At 52.1% G+C, this 13,632-nt stretch overlaps 4 protein-coding genes across 4 annotated transcripts; 2 read left to right on the top strand and 2 right to left on the bottom strand.

Moving 5' to 3' along the window:
- Window positions 1-46: 46 nt before the first annotated feature.
- Window positions 47-581, bottom strand: CkaCkLH20_07146 (ribose 5-phosphate isomerase; the record flags this gene model as incomplete). The annotated part of the gene is made up of 2 exons (XM_038889863.1): window positions 47-478; window positions 534-581. 2 exons carry the CDS (start codon window positions 579-581, stop codon window positions 47-49), a joined length of 480 nt encoding a protein of 159 aa, XP_038744787.1.
- A 534-nt stretch (window positions 582-1,115) lies between these two features.
- CkaCkLH20_07145 (dihydroxyacetone kinase) lies at window positions 1,116-2,897 on the top strand (the record flags this gene model as incomplete). The annotated part of the gene is made up of 1 exon (XM_038889862.1): window positions 1,116-2,897. The coding sequence occupies one exon, from the start codon at window positions 1,116-1,118 to the stop codon at window positions 2,895-2,897; it is 1,782 nt and encodes a 593-aa protein (XP_038744786.1).
- A 4,302-nt stretch (window positions 2,898-7,199) lies between these two features.
- On the bottom strand, window positions 7,200-7,980 carry CkaCkLH20_07144 (uncharacterized protein; the record flags this gene model as incomplete). Its single annotated transcript, XM_038889861.1, has 2 exons — window positions 7,200-7,318; window positions 7,374-7,980. 2 exons carry the CDS (start codon window positions 7,978-7,980, stop codon window positions 7,200-7,202), a joined length of 726 nt encoding a protein of 241 aa, XP_038744785.1.
- A 1,582-nt stretch (window positions 7,981-9,562) lies between these two features.
- CkaCkLH20_07143 (uncharacterized protein) lies at window positions 9,563-12,785 on the top strand (the record flags this gene model as incomplete). Its single annotated transcript, XM_038889860.1, has 11 exons — window positions 9,563-9,736; window positions 9,790-10,537; window positions 10,590-10,714; window positions 10,762-10,904; window positions 10,959-11,110; window positions 11,168-11,374; window positions 11,431-11,510; window positions 11,560-11,696; window positions 11,750-12,183; window positions 12,241-12,416; window positions 12,474-12,785. The coding sequence occupies 11 exons, from the start codon at window positions 9,563-9,565 to the stop codon at window positions 12,783-12,785; spliced, it is 2,688 nt and encodes an 895-aa protein (XP_038744784.1).
- Window positions 12,786-13,632: the final 847 nt, after the last annotated feature.

Genomic DNA, 13,632 nt, shown 5'->3' with positions numbered 1-13,632 from the left:
TTGAAATTTCATCTTCCCCATCCTCCTTTCAGTTTCCACCCGGCATCTAGGCCGAAGCTTCGAGGCTGTTAATTACACGAACCTTTTCGGCGCTGCCACTCTGGGGGTCAAAGTGGTAGCTGAGCCATTCCTTGGCTAGTCGCCGGGCGAGCTCAACGCCGATGACTCTTTGTCCCATACACAGGACCTGGGCATCGTTGCTGAGAATCGATCTCTCCACACTGAAGCTGTCGTGTGCGGTAACGGCTCTGATACCCTTGACTTTGTTGGCTGCAATAGCCATGCCGAGACCCGTACCGCAGATCAGCAGGGCACGATCAGCCTTTCCCTCGGCCACCTTCTGGGCTGCCGCCGCTGCTCTGTGGGGGTAGGCTGTCTTGTCGGTTCCCTCGTAGCTTCCGACATCTTCGACGAACTCTACCCTGGCATCTTTCTCAAAGTCTGCCTTAATCGCATCCTTGTAGCCGATTCCGGCCTCCTGAAAGAAGGCGTCAGCTTAGGTCTCGAGGTTTCTCAGGAAGGACGAGTCTTACGTCGCATCCAACAACAATACGGTACTTCTGAGTGGGGTTGCTGCCCATCTTGAATGTGTTTGCGTTGAGAACTGAAGACTTGTTCGGGCTTGATGAAAAAGGGTGACACGTCTGGATTTGGTTAAAGCGTCTTGAAGATGATCGGAAGCGCTTCAGTATGAGGGGAACGAGGAGCAGTTTTGAAGTTGGAGAGGCAAAAGACGTCACATCGGGGTCGGATAATCGCACACCAGGCCCGAGGTAGCGGAAGAGCGGAAAATCGGATGACGAGGGTCTGCTAAAGATGCCTGAACAGCGTAGTAGTGTGAATCACACCTAGGAGATCATGAGGACTAGGTAGGCCACCCTAGCCCGATCTTCCGTTGCGGAAATCCGGGGTACAGGAGGCCGATTGCCCGACAGATCCCATGTCGGCATCTGTTCCCCGCCACCCCTTATGATATTGCCCACCCTTAAGCCTAGCCATAGCCAGTACGGATATCTATCTCGCAGTTCCATCTGAACGGCTGCTCCTCGTCTTTCCCCTCATCCACACTTTTCACGTTACTTTCACACAAATCTCGCAAGGCCATAGACACAGCCATGTCAGACCGTCACATCTTCCCCTCCTCAGAGGGACTTGTAGACAAGTCTCTTAGGGGACTCATTGCGTACAACCCTTCTCTAGGCCTCGATGTTTCGAACCGAGTAGTCTTCGACACGACTTACGACAAGTCTCAGGTCAGCATCATCTCTGGCGGAGGCTCTGGTCACGAGCCAGCATGGTCTGGTTACGTAGGCAAGAACATGCTAGCAGCCTCAGTCTCTGGTGACATCTTCGCCAGTCCTTCAGCGAAGCAGATCTTGGCTGGAATCGAGGCCGTGCCATCAGACGTGGGTACCCTCCTCGTTATCACCAACTACACCGGAGATTGCCTTCACTTCGGACTCGCCAGTGAAAAGGCACGGAGTAAGGGACACAACTGCCGCATCATCATATGCGGCGACGATGTCTCAGTTGGTAAGAAGAAGGGAAGCCTTGTTGGCCGACGTGGTCTCGCCGGTCAACTGGGTGTTCTCAAGATTACCAGCGGAGCTGCTGGCGCTAAGGCCGGTTCCTTCGACGACATCTACAAGCTTGGAGTCGCTGTCGAAAACCAGATCGTCTCTATCGCGGCTACCCTCGACCACTGCCATGTTCCCGGACGCACAGAACACGCCCGCCTTGACACCAACGAAGTCGAGATCGGAACTGGACCTCACAACGAGCCTGGATACAGGAAGGTTTCCCCTAGTCCGTCTCCTCAGGAGCTTGTCGATCAACTACTGGAATACTGTCTGAAGGAGGACGACCCTGAGCGATCCTACGTCAAGTTCAACCCCAATGACGAGACCATCCTGCTGGTCAGCAACTTCGGAGGCATCTCCTACCTCGAGCAGGGTGCCCTCGTCGATGAGGTACTTGAGCAGCTTGAGCAGAAGTGGAACATCAAGCCCGTGAGGGTCTTCGCTGGTCCCCTGGAGACATCTCTGAACGCACCGGCCTTCTCCGTCTCGCTCATGAACATCACCGCGGCTTCGAAGAACACGTCTTTCTCAGTTGACCAGATCAAGGAGTTCGTCGACGTCAAGACCAACACACACTGGGAGTCCATGGCCGGAGCCCAGACAGTACGACGCGACCGCAAATCCCAAATCGTCCACACCCCTCCCGAGAAGCCGAAGACGATCGATGCGAACAACGACGTGAAGATGGAGCCGACAATCCTGAAGTCAATGTTGCGTGCGGCTTGCGGAGCTGTGATCGACGCCGAACCCGACATTACAAAGTGGGACATGATCATGGGTGACGGAGACTGTGGAGAAACATTACAGACCGGAGCGTCACACCTGCTCGAGGCGCTCGACAAGAAGGGCGTCGCCGACGAGGGCTCCATTGTCTCTGTGCTTCACGAGCTGGAAGACATTGTTGAGAGCAAGATGGGTGGCACGCTTGGAGGGATTCTCGGAATCTTCTTTGTTTCCCTCAGCAACTCTGTGAAGGAGAACGCATCCCTTGCCAAGTCTCAGAGCATCTTGTCCGTCTGGCAACTGGCGCTCGCCTCCGCGCTGGAGCACCTCAGCCACTACACCCCTGCGAAGGTGGGAGACCGCACAGTTCTCGACGTGCTGATTCCCTTCGTCGAGACGATCAAGAGCGGAGGATTCGACCAGGCGGTCAAGGCAGCGATTGACGGTGCTGAAGCAACGAGGACAGCAAAGGCGAAGCTTGGTCGCGCGACCTATGTTGGCGGCGCGTCGGAAAATGGTGGCTCGCAGCCCCCCGATCCCGGCGCGTGGGGTGCCATGGTGGCCATCAGGGGTCTGCAGACGGGCTTGGCGTAATGTTCACGTCTTCACGTATCCAGAATTAGCGATTAATAGAGTAAGGTTTCCTCCACTTATGCGTTGCTCAACAACATTCTGACGTTGATGTTTAGCTGGAAGATGGACTTTGCCAGACGATAAAACGGCCTGGAGCTCCGATTTGTCACGTAATTGGCGAATCATTCACAGCAACAAACACCGGTGACCGACTTGTCTGGATCTCCATTGATGCGGAAAAGCCTTGCCACACTTCCGCAGCATTCGTATCGAAAATGTTGACACGCACCTGACGTCTTATCCCGAGAAGAGTATACCGCGTGGGGCAACCCCTCATCAGACCCCGAACATCGTCGTTCGAGACCTCCACGATCCCGAATGGCCCGTTTCTTGGAATAAATCAAAGTGGTTGCGCCGGATTACCCGATTAGGCAATCCGAGGAGCTGAGGTCTTGGATGGGGGATTGGATGGTTCATCCTTGCCGCCTGGAAGAGCCCTTTCAGCGGGGTGAGTGGAGGGGAATCCATGCGGAGTCCGGGGGTTCGCGGGGCATTTTGAAGGAAGACGGCGTCTCGTGAGGTTTTCACGATGGGACGACCCGCTCGGGAATGGGAATGTTGTTGAGTCTATCTCCTTGTTCGTGGGCTTTTCCTCCTAGACTAAGACAGCTAAGCCAACTTCAGCAGTCCCTACATGAGACATCCTCATCACACAGAACCCAACTCGTGCATTGCAGAAGCTGATTCAGGGGCTCCGGCTGAGAGCTCCGGAAGCTTTGTTTCTCGTGTCTTTCAAAATTGGACCCTGGATTATCTGAATTGTCACACGCCGCTACTTCGCCCCCCATTTATCCACATAACCGGTGGACCGGAGAGTTCGCCGCGTTCTGGCCAGACATTAGGCAAAAGCAACGTCACCCATCCATCGGTTCCCAATGGCAGTTTTGGTTGTTTCGTCCTCGTTGGTTGGGCTCATGCGCTGACAAGGGGGAGCTTCTGCGCTTACACCTTCCCGTCACATCTCCGTTTCTTCAAAGATCGGCGCTGGCGGTCCGCGTCGGCCGATTCCCCGCGACCTTTACGTGCCATTGACGATGTTTTCTCCCAGTAAAATTGGCAGTCCGTCGTGTTTGGCAACTCTTTAGTACGGCATATTCGCGGAAACCTCATTATTGACGTTCATAGACCGACAGTCCTGGACGAGCGACCATGCCCCCCGACCGACACGCAAGTAGAGCCAGCTTCGCTTGCGCTCGATGCAAAAAAGACAAGCGACGATGCGACATCTCCCAGTTTTTAGGGAATAACGGCCGACCTGAGCGACCATGCTCATCCTGCAAGAAGAAGAACGAGAAATGCGAAGTCCGTTACGGCGAAGACAAGCGCAGCAATCGTCGACCTAGCGAGTCCAAGGCCCTTCACCAGCGAATGCAGGCCCTCGAGGAGTTCGTGAGAAACGCATCCAGAGCTGATGGGGCAGCTTTCGGGTCATTCAAAGACAACGACGGCCTCGACAATCTCCTTGGAGCAACTCCGACATCGGTTGAAGACGTACACAGTTCCATGGGACTTGCTTTTCCTAGTCCTGCGAATTCTTGGAGTCCTGGAAACCAAGCGAGGGTCGCGACAATCACCCCTCAAGAACGACAAATTGACTGGTCAGCGACACCACGAAATGAGCCCACACCGAATTCCATTCGATCCGAGTCCTTTTCAAGCGAACATATACCCGACGTCGATGATACGTTGAAATTTCCTCCGGCTATGGATGCTTTGTTTCTCGGAGGTGGCGACGTCAATCTCGATCAGTACCTAGGGCATGCCAGCATGTTTCCGTACCTAGAGAACCCCGAGAAGGCTTCAGTCTCTGCGGAGTCCGGACGGAGATGCCACGCATCTCAAGAGACATATCCTGAGCCGGAGCCGATAGTGGCCTATCTACTCGATCTCTTTTGGCAATGGCAGTCTTCTCATCTATTTGTCATTGATCGTGAAATATTTTTGAGACATCGAAAGGCTTGTGACGACAGCGGGGGTCAAACGGATGGCAATTTCTACTCTCCTTGTCTGTTATACGCCGTAATGGCGTTGTCTTCCATGATCAGTCCTGACAAAGGCGTGTCGAGATACTCTGCTTCCTCAGACGAGGTGCCCGGAGAACACTTTGCGAAACGAGCTCGCGCAATGGTGGACCTGGAGATGGCACAACCAACCCTTGCAACTGTTCAGGCTGCTTTGATTCTCGGATGTAGATACGGGGCAATGGAGAACACTTCTCTAGGCTGGGCATATAGCGGTGAGACATGTGCTGTGCGATGGAACTTTCGGATGATTTTACTGACTGCTCTGAACTAGGCATAGCGTTCAGAATAGCCAGTGACTTAGGGCTACACTTGGACTGCTCACAGGCAGTCGCTTCTGGTAAAATGACCTCTGAGATAGCTGAACTCAGACGAAGGGTATTTTGGGCATGTTATCAGGAAGATACGTGAGTGAAGTCATGATTTTTTCCCATCCATCTTCAAGTCCACCTATAATACTAACCTTGCTTTAACTATCAGCTTCCTCAGCATCGTTCGCGGACGTCAAACTACGTTCAGGGATTGTGACGTTACAGTCTCTGCCCCGAGCCGAACCCCGGATCACTCACTGCGCAACGAATGCGAGTTTCCCCTGCGCCTTCTTCATGCATCCTCCGCTCTATCCATTCTTCTATCAAGAATACAAAACGAAATATACGGTCGAAGATTACGTGATTCGGCCGGTAAGCTGCGTTCAATGGCATATCACATGCACGATGAACTATGGCGATGGCATCATACGCTACCGCAAAACTTGAAGATCGCCGAAAACAGAACTGCAACGGCACAGGTCATTCTTCTACAGTATGTTTACAAATCCTATCCCGCATGAACCTTGCCCATGAGATGAGTCAGACACCTGATCACAAAACCCACAGCATGACCTTCTACTTCGCTCTGATATATCTCCATCGCCCATCTCTTCAATTCTCTCGCATAACCCGGGAGTCAAACAACCAGAGGCAACCAATCGATTCGACGGCCACGTGCGTCATGGCAGCAACCAATATCATGGAACTTGCCACTGTTTATCGACGATCTTACAGCATGAGGCAGTTGCCGCCATTTGTGCTTCATTTTGTCTTTCTTGCTGGTACCGTTCATCTCATCAACTTCCGAATGAGTAAGCATGATGGACATAATTCGCTTCTCCAGTCTTCAACGGAAGTTTTGTTGGAGATGGGCAATTCGTACCCCGTATCGCGAAACGCTGAGCAAATCCTTCAAGGCATGACTGTCAACTGGGAGTATCCAAGCGGAGTGGAGAGCTGTGTAACAGGAGCCAACGGGAGTTCGACACCAACCAGCATGCGTAGCGATGAAAAGATTCGACATCCAGATTTGCAGGTTGCGAGTCCTGCGCTGCAACAACGGACGATGGGGACTCAGAATATGACAAACGCTCACAATTCTGAATTGGATTTGTCAACCCCGGATATACTTCAGAAGGTTGGTCTGTACCATCCTTCAGGTCTAGATGAGGGCGGTGATTCCTTCGGGCTCTCGGAACCCGGGATGGAGTGGTTGTCAGAACACGAACTTTTTGGGGCTGTAGATGACTCGAGCTACGATCTTTCGTACGCTGAACTTCAGTCTACGTAAAGACATTAGTTTTCGTGTCAACATGATGAGACAGTAATTATGTACGCATAGGTGTATAATAGAAGCAAAACTAGATCATTGAAGCATCAAAAGCAACGAAACTATATAAGAACAGCCAATCGAGTAAACGCCAACGCTTCCAACCTCAACTTCACTCAGAAGATCTCGGTCCTAGTCTCAGTTAATTACTGGATATGACCTGTGAACGGCTCGGTGTTCACAACAATCACATCTTGTACCTCGTCTTGTCGCGGCCGGCTTCTTGAAAAGAATGTTTCGGCTTCAGATCGATTCCAAAGACGCCTTCGTTGGATCTCCTCCTCCAGGCGCTCCATTTCCGGGCGTGTGTTAAGGTGAATCTCCCTTCTGAAACGATCTATTTGACGATTGATGTCGGTGAATGCAGCCGCAACCATGATCCCAGTCAGATCTTGACGTATTCCACCTGACATCGTTGGTGCACGGCGTATATCTTGCATGCGTCGTGAAACGGCTCTCCCGAACATTCTTCGTACAGGATTATTATCTGCAACTCCCCTTGCTGGTATGCGCACGAGACCTGTTGCGGTCCTACGAAAGAATTCTAGCTCCGCGTGGCAGGTGTTGCACGTTGTGTGAAACTCACCACCCTCTGGTCGGGTCATTGGCGGCGTGAAGCGCTGATTATCGTCGTTGAGGACCCATGGTTTGAAAGGTGCCGAGCACTCGAGACATTGGAGCCTGCACCGACAGGTTGGACAAGATCCTGGACGGCCATTGCTATGTTCAGACATGGTCCAGTCGAACAAGCAGGCATCGCCAATTGTATGACCACAGGGAAGGATGACGAGGTGCTCACCATAGTGGCCAGTCTGAGAATTGTACTCGTACTCCGGGCACCCGGGATACTTGACCATGGTGTGTCCTCGGCAAACAATGCAGGGTAGCCGGAATTCTATGTTGCTGCCATTCGAGGCGGCGACGTACGCTTCTCTGATCGCTGGCCAATAGATTTCGTCTTCCACGATGCGCGGCGGTGATCGAACAATTTCCTCAACGTCATCGTCGTTATCGTTGATCCCGTCTTCACCGGTTCCAGGGTCACTCTGCTCATGGTCATCTTCTGGGCTAATTGCCTCGATACTCACTTCTTCATCCTCTCCCGTAGCATTCTCCTGCTGTTCCTGAGCTCCGGTAGAGGATGTGGCATCCGGCACGCTAGTCGACGGTCTTTTGGAGCTGGTTTTCTTGGGTTTCTGAAGTTTTGGCCTCTTACCAGGGCGATTGCTGTGAATTTCTTCTTCGGACTCCTCGTCGGAATCATGGGGCCGCTTCTCGGTCGGATTGAGGCTCGCCTGATTCCCCTGCTCTCTTCTAGTTTGTGCACGAGTCTTCATGCTGTGAACAGGCGCGGCCGGGCGCTTGTTTCCTGATGGTGCCATCTTTGATGTGTATGGAATGGAATCTCGAGTAGACGACCGCACGAGACAGAGACGCGTTCGAAGAGGGCAAGCTTTGGGCTACTTAAAGTGGCAGGGTTGAGAGGTTTAGTTACGGCTTATGAGTGTGGCAATTTGAGGGTGCTCGATGGCGTTCTTGAGGTTTGAATCTCGGGATCGTTGACGTATTTGGTTTTTGCTTTGATGGATGTTGATGAGGGGTATAGCAATTCGCTGTTGGGTCTACCTTGCTTCTTAAGTAGTTATAGCGAGGCATGGAAACATAATGAACTACCTTTGTGGGACTCATAGAATGAGAACAATAAGACAAAAAGTCGTGAACACAGTCAAGGTCATCCAACAAAGTAATCAGTGCCGAGCACGGCACGGACTGGCGACTCGCTTCAAAGATCTTGACCTAGAAAAGAGACATAAAGCTATTGTACTTCTCTCGGCTGACTTGAACATGGACTTCGCTCAAGATTGGTCCTGCTTATCACCTTTGTATGTCTCTAAATAAAAAGGCGAATCTCCGAAAAAGAACTCTTAAAGCCAAGCAACACTCTGAGCCACAACCTTCCTCAGCAAACACAAAGCATAACACGATGATGGTTTATACATCAACCCTTCTGACTTGAACTTTTATGTACTTCTGATGAAAGATTGCCAATCAGAAGCTATACAAAGTAGAAGTCTTCCCATGCATAATTGGTTCAGAATCGTTACTCAGCACAAAGTCTCGGTTCCGATCATTGTCTCCCCCTGGTATGCATCACGAGCAGCCAACAGGCGGAAATAGGGTTCGCTCCGACACGCTCACCATCTGCGCCTCGGAAATGAGAATCAGTTCAATTTTGCAACGAGCCACACCCAGTAGTGCACTCATTGGCCGTCTCGCCTCCTAACGCATCGTATTTCTAGCTACCTGATGGGCCTTGCGATGGACCATGATCCCAGTCTGCGTGAGCAGTAGCGGGGCAAAGCCCACCGGCTTTGGAGATGTCATGTTCCAATTGGTGCGATTAACTCACCATAACTCTCTTTGGAGGACCCTTGCATTAGCAAACGGCGTTCTTACAGGCCAGGAAAATCTAATCAGATCGTCTGATATCTTCAAACCTGACTCCATCAGCGGATACAAGGCACCGCCCACTCGGCTGATTCGGCCGATGTGGAGGATTGCGTTCTTGTTACCTGATGAAGAGCGCGATCGGACTTGAGAAGCCCCTCTCGCCGGATCTAAGACCAGAAAGAAGAGGATACAGAGTTCCCGCCAAGAGTTGCGTTGCTTGAAGCTCGTTCGACCTTCCCGATAGAGGGTTACATCCTGCCAAGATAGCACCATTCTTCGGCACGATACTTTGCACCCTGCAGTGTAGCAATTTACAACTTGCAGGGTAATGGAGCAGGGACTTCGTATCTGCAATGAAAGATTGCACCATCCGGCAGACGACCGGACAAGCCCACGACGGCTTGAGGTGTATATCAGTGCTGCACGATCTGGAGGTTTGATGAAATTGAGAATGCAGAAATTGCAACTTCGCACACCTCTCAGCATTCGGTCGGATCAGGGATACCTATCAAGATGGGGTTTGGTATCTTCTTTGTCTCCCTTCTCTTGAGCACCACCGCTCTCTCCGCTGAGGTGTCTCCCGATGCTCTGGGAGACCGGAAGCCATTCTCGCCGCCGAGTCGGAGATTCGCCGTCCAATTCTCATCTTCCGGTTCTGCCAAGTTCAGGAAGCGTGATGGCTCTCCGGTGAGTCCGTGGTTGTTGCTCGGCATCAGTCCTTATCTGACATATCGATCCAGGACACGGAAGGGTTCTTCCAAAGCCTTCAACTTACGAACAACACGGCTAAGCCCGCACTGAACTTCACTTCGGATGTTTTCCATGGAGCCTCTTTCGACTTGCTCAACCACACTGCGAGCTCTCTGCAGCAGATCGAGAGCCTCCCCGAGGTCGAGAAGCTCTGGCCGGTGTCTGCCGTCTACGCCCTCAAGCCTAACGCGTCGGATATCATGTCTGATCCAGTAGCCAAGTGGGACCCTCACACGCTTACCGGCGTCGACAAGGTGCACAAGCTTGGGCACTCCGGTGAAGGGGTTGTTGTTGCGATCGTCGATACCGGCATTGACTACAGGCATCCGAACTTGGGCGGTGGCTTCGGCGCCGGCTTCAAGGTGGAGGGCGGTTACGACCTCGTTGGAGATGGTTACGAGATTGGTGGCGAGTATGTGCCTGACGATGACCCAATGGACTGCGCAGGCCACGGGACGCATGTTGCTGGCATCGTGGCCAGTTCTCATGCTGACTTACCTGGCGTGGCGCCCGATGCGCGCTTAAGGATTTACAAGGTATTTGGGTGTGGCGGGAGTAGCATGGAAGATGTCATTGCCCAGGGCTTCATCAAAGCTCACGAGGATGGTGCCGATATCATTTCGGCTTCCTTGGGATCAAATGCTGGGTTCCCGGAGAACATCCTCGCAGTTGTCGCCTCTAACATCCAAGCAAAGGGGGTTTTTGTGACTGTGGCCGCCGGCAACAGCGGAGAGATGGGTAAGAATTTGCGACCGGACAAGTTAATCTGAGACTCTGACAAGATGAACAGGTCCTTTCTATACCAGCAGCGCCGCCAACGGCTTCGATGTTACCGCTGTCGGTAGCGTTGAACATACCCAGACTTCAGCTTTCACCGTCACTGCGAGATCAAGCAGCAACGAAACTCGCAAAATTGTATGTTGACGAGAACTCATTGATGTACGTGTCTGACGTCTTCCCAGCTCTATGTCAGCTCCGACACCGCCCAATGGGTACGAAATGGAAGCTTCCCGGCCCACTTCCTCGATCAGAACTACACAGGTCTCGATTCCTGCGACGTATGGGAGTTTCCCGATGTGTCTTCGGAGAGCGTCTTGATTCTGCCGTAAGTTGGCACACATCGCACGGAGGGCTCAGGCACTAACACTCCGATCAACAGACGCAGCACCTGTATTTGCGAATGCTGGCAAGTCCTTGACTCCAATCTTTTCGGTACCGACGTGAAGTGGGTGTTCTATTACAACTTCGAAGGCGCTGCCTGGGAGATTCCTAACCGTGGGGTTTACAATCCCGAGAACCAACCTCTTGGATGTGAGCTAGCCCTATCCGCCCACGTGCTTTGTTTGCTTTACTGATACATGCATGCAGTTGGCCTCATAAGTTATGAGGACGGTCAATGGCTTGTCAAGCAGAAGGAACTGGGTCGCAAGGTCGACTTCGAGTTCGTGGCTGATGGAGGCAAGGCCATCGGCATTCCCGGCGTGAACTCCGAATCCATTGCCGGAGCCATCGATTTCTTCTCGTCCTGGGGCCTGACTGTTGATGGACGTCTCAAGCCGGAGATCTCAGCACCCGGTAAGTCTACTTACTGATGGCGCCGCAATGACTCCGGCTGACATCTGAACGGCAAGGTGGATCTATCCTTTCCACGTATCTTACAGCTGATGGTGGCTGGGCTGTTCTGTCTGGAACAAGCATGGCTACTCCTTATGTATGTTGACGCTTTCTCATTTTCGATCTTTGGTACTGACTTCCGAAAGATTGCCGGTGTTGCTGCTCTGTACTTCTCTGCCAATGGTGGCCGTTCCAACATCGCCAATGCCGGCACCACGGCTCACCATCTCATCACTTCAAGTGGCAACCCTGTTGCCCATCACGACGGAAGCGGCTCCCTAGCGTAAGTTGCTTCGCGTTCCTGAAATCTTCAATTCTCAGTCTAATGATTGCCAGACCAATCCCAATGCAGGGCGCAGGTCTTGTGGACGCCTTCAAGGTTCTTACCTACAAGACAACTATCACGCCTGCAGTCCTCAACCTCAACGACACGGATCATTTCCAAGGCACTCACGAGATCAAGATCGAGAATAAGGGGACCGAGGCTGTCACATACCACATCGCTCATCAGGCCGGTTCCACTGTGATTACCAAGCCCGATGCCGACCCTGTTGTAGCGTTTCCTCCCGTGCCGTATTCTTCGAAGGAAGATGAGTTGGCGACGGTCACGTTCTCGACGACCTCTCTTGAGGTCGCCGCTGGAGCTACGGGAACAATCACCGTCACGTTTGTTGAGCCTGCCGGAATCGATGCTAAGCTATTCCCCGTCTACGGTGGATGGGTGAACATCATTGGATCGAATGATGAGACCCTTCGCGTCACCTATGCAGGTATATCCACCATTCCACACTTCATGCTGGGTTTTCAGGATCACTGACACGAAACAGGAATCAAAGGCAGCGTGTATGGTAGCAACATCTGGGCCGACGACTGGATCGACCCCGTTGTTCAGACGCCCGACTTTGTTCTTGTCAGGGAGAACGACACATTCAAGATGACCATAGAGGATACGTTCACGATCGACTTCGATATTATGTGGCCCACACGGGAATTCTCCTTCGACGTAAGTCTCACGCTGCATTCTCGTGGCCTCTCGTCGCTGTACTAACTCCGCATCAAGCTCGTCGACCCAACTTGGGAACAGAGTGATTGGTCCTATCCCTTCGTCCCTGGTCAGAACAAGTACATCGGCTCGCTGCAGCACTACAATCTTATCTCCGACGCGTACTTCGACGCACCTGTTCAGCAATATCCCCGTCTTCCTTCCAGCACGTGGTGGCCCAGCGGCAACTACTCGCATGGCGGAGCGATCGAGAGTGGAGAATACAAGATTCTCTCGAGGGCACTGAGGACGTATGGCGATTATCATAACGTCAGCGATTGGCAAATCAGGGTGTCGCCGAAGATCATCGTAGACAAGAACAAGGCTTAGGGAAGCCGGAATGTCAATATCTGATTGCCTCAAGAAGCATTCTAAGTACCAAAGAATTGTTAGCATCTCAGATCTGACAAGAGAGGCTTGGTGTAGTTGACATTCATAAGCTTTGGGCTGTAATAAGATAACTAAGAGCCATGCCGCAGGCTTGGCAAACCGTTGTCCTGCCCACGTTGATCTCATTAGAAGCCACCAGTGCAGTTGCCAAAACCATCTCTATACCCCTAACTGGCGGGACACAATCCCGAGTGGCATGATTGCAATATAAGCTGGATGATAGACGATATGATCGATATCGCCATTTCTCGGAAGGCTAAGCCCCACAAACGTTGCGTAAATTATTTTTCAGAGAAAGCGAACAGATCTTAATGTCGACGATCGCATCTTGCAACTAAAAGTGTGTAATAGAAGTCGGAGCTGAGGTTTCTCACAGGGTCGCCTCGCCCCCACGTGGAGAGTGATCGCCCAATCAACGAGACATCGAGAGGTCTACATTGAATTTCCTAAAACGGCAAAACATGTAAGCCTATGACGTTGGCGCGGACAGAATAAGCTCGCATTAGGCCCTCGCTCTCCGAAGCCAATAAGCACTCTCCATCACCAAACCAAAAGGTGTTGCTTTTCCATGTCATTTCGGATAGCAGGGCTGAAAATACTACCTCGTCAGCATGTAATAAGAGCATTGAAGGAAGTGAGCCTTGTCTCGCGCTATGTGGACTCGGCGAAGCTCAGCTTGCCTACGCCAAGAAGCCAACACTGCGTGTCATGTAGGACAGCACCAAACGGGATTGATGACTGAGGTCAGTTTGGCCTGCATCGCCTCGATCCATGGCAATATTTGCTG

The sequence above is a fragment of the Colletotrichum karsti genome, assembly GCF_011947395.1.
Source record: "Colletotrichum karsti strain CkLH20 chromosome Unknown Scaffold22, whole genome shotgun sequence".
Lineage (NCBI taxonomy): Eukaryota > Fungi > Ascomycota > Sordariomycetes > Glomerellales > Glomerellaceae > Colletotrichum > Colletotrichum karsti.
Note: the sequence above shows the minus strand (reverse complement) of the source record. Positions and strands in the feature narration are given on the sequence as shown.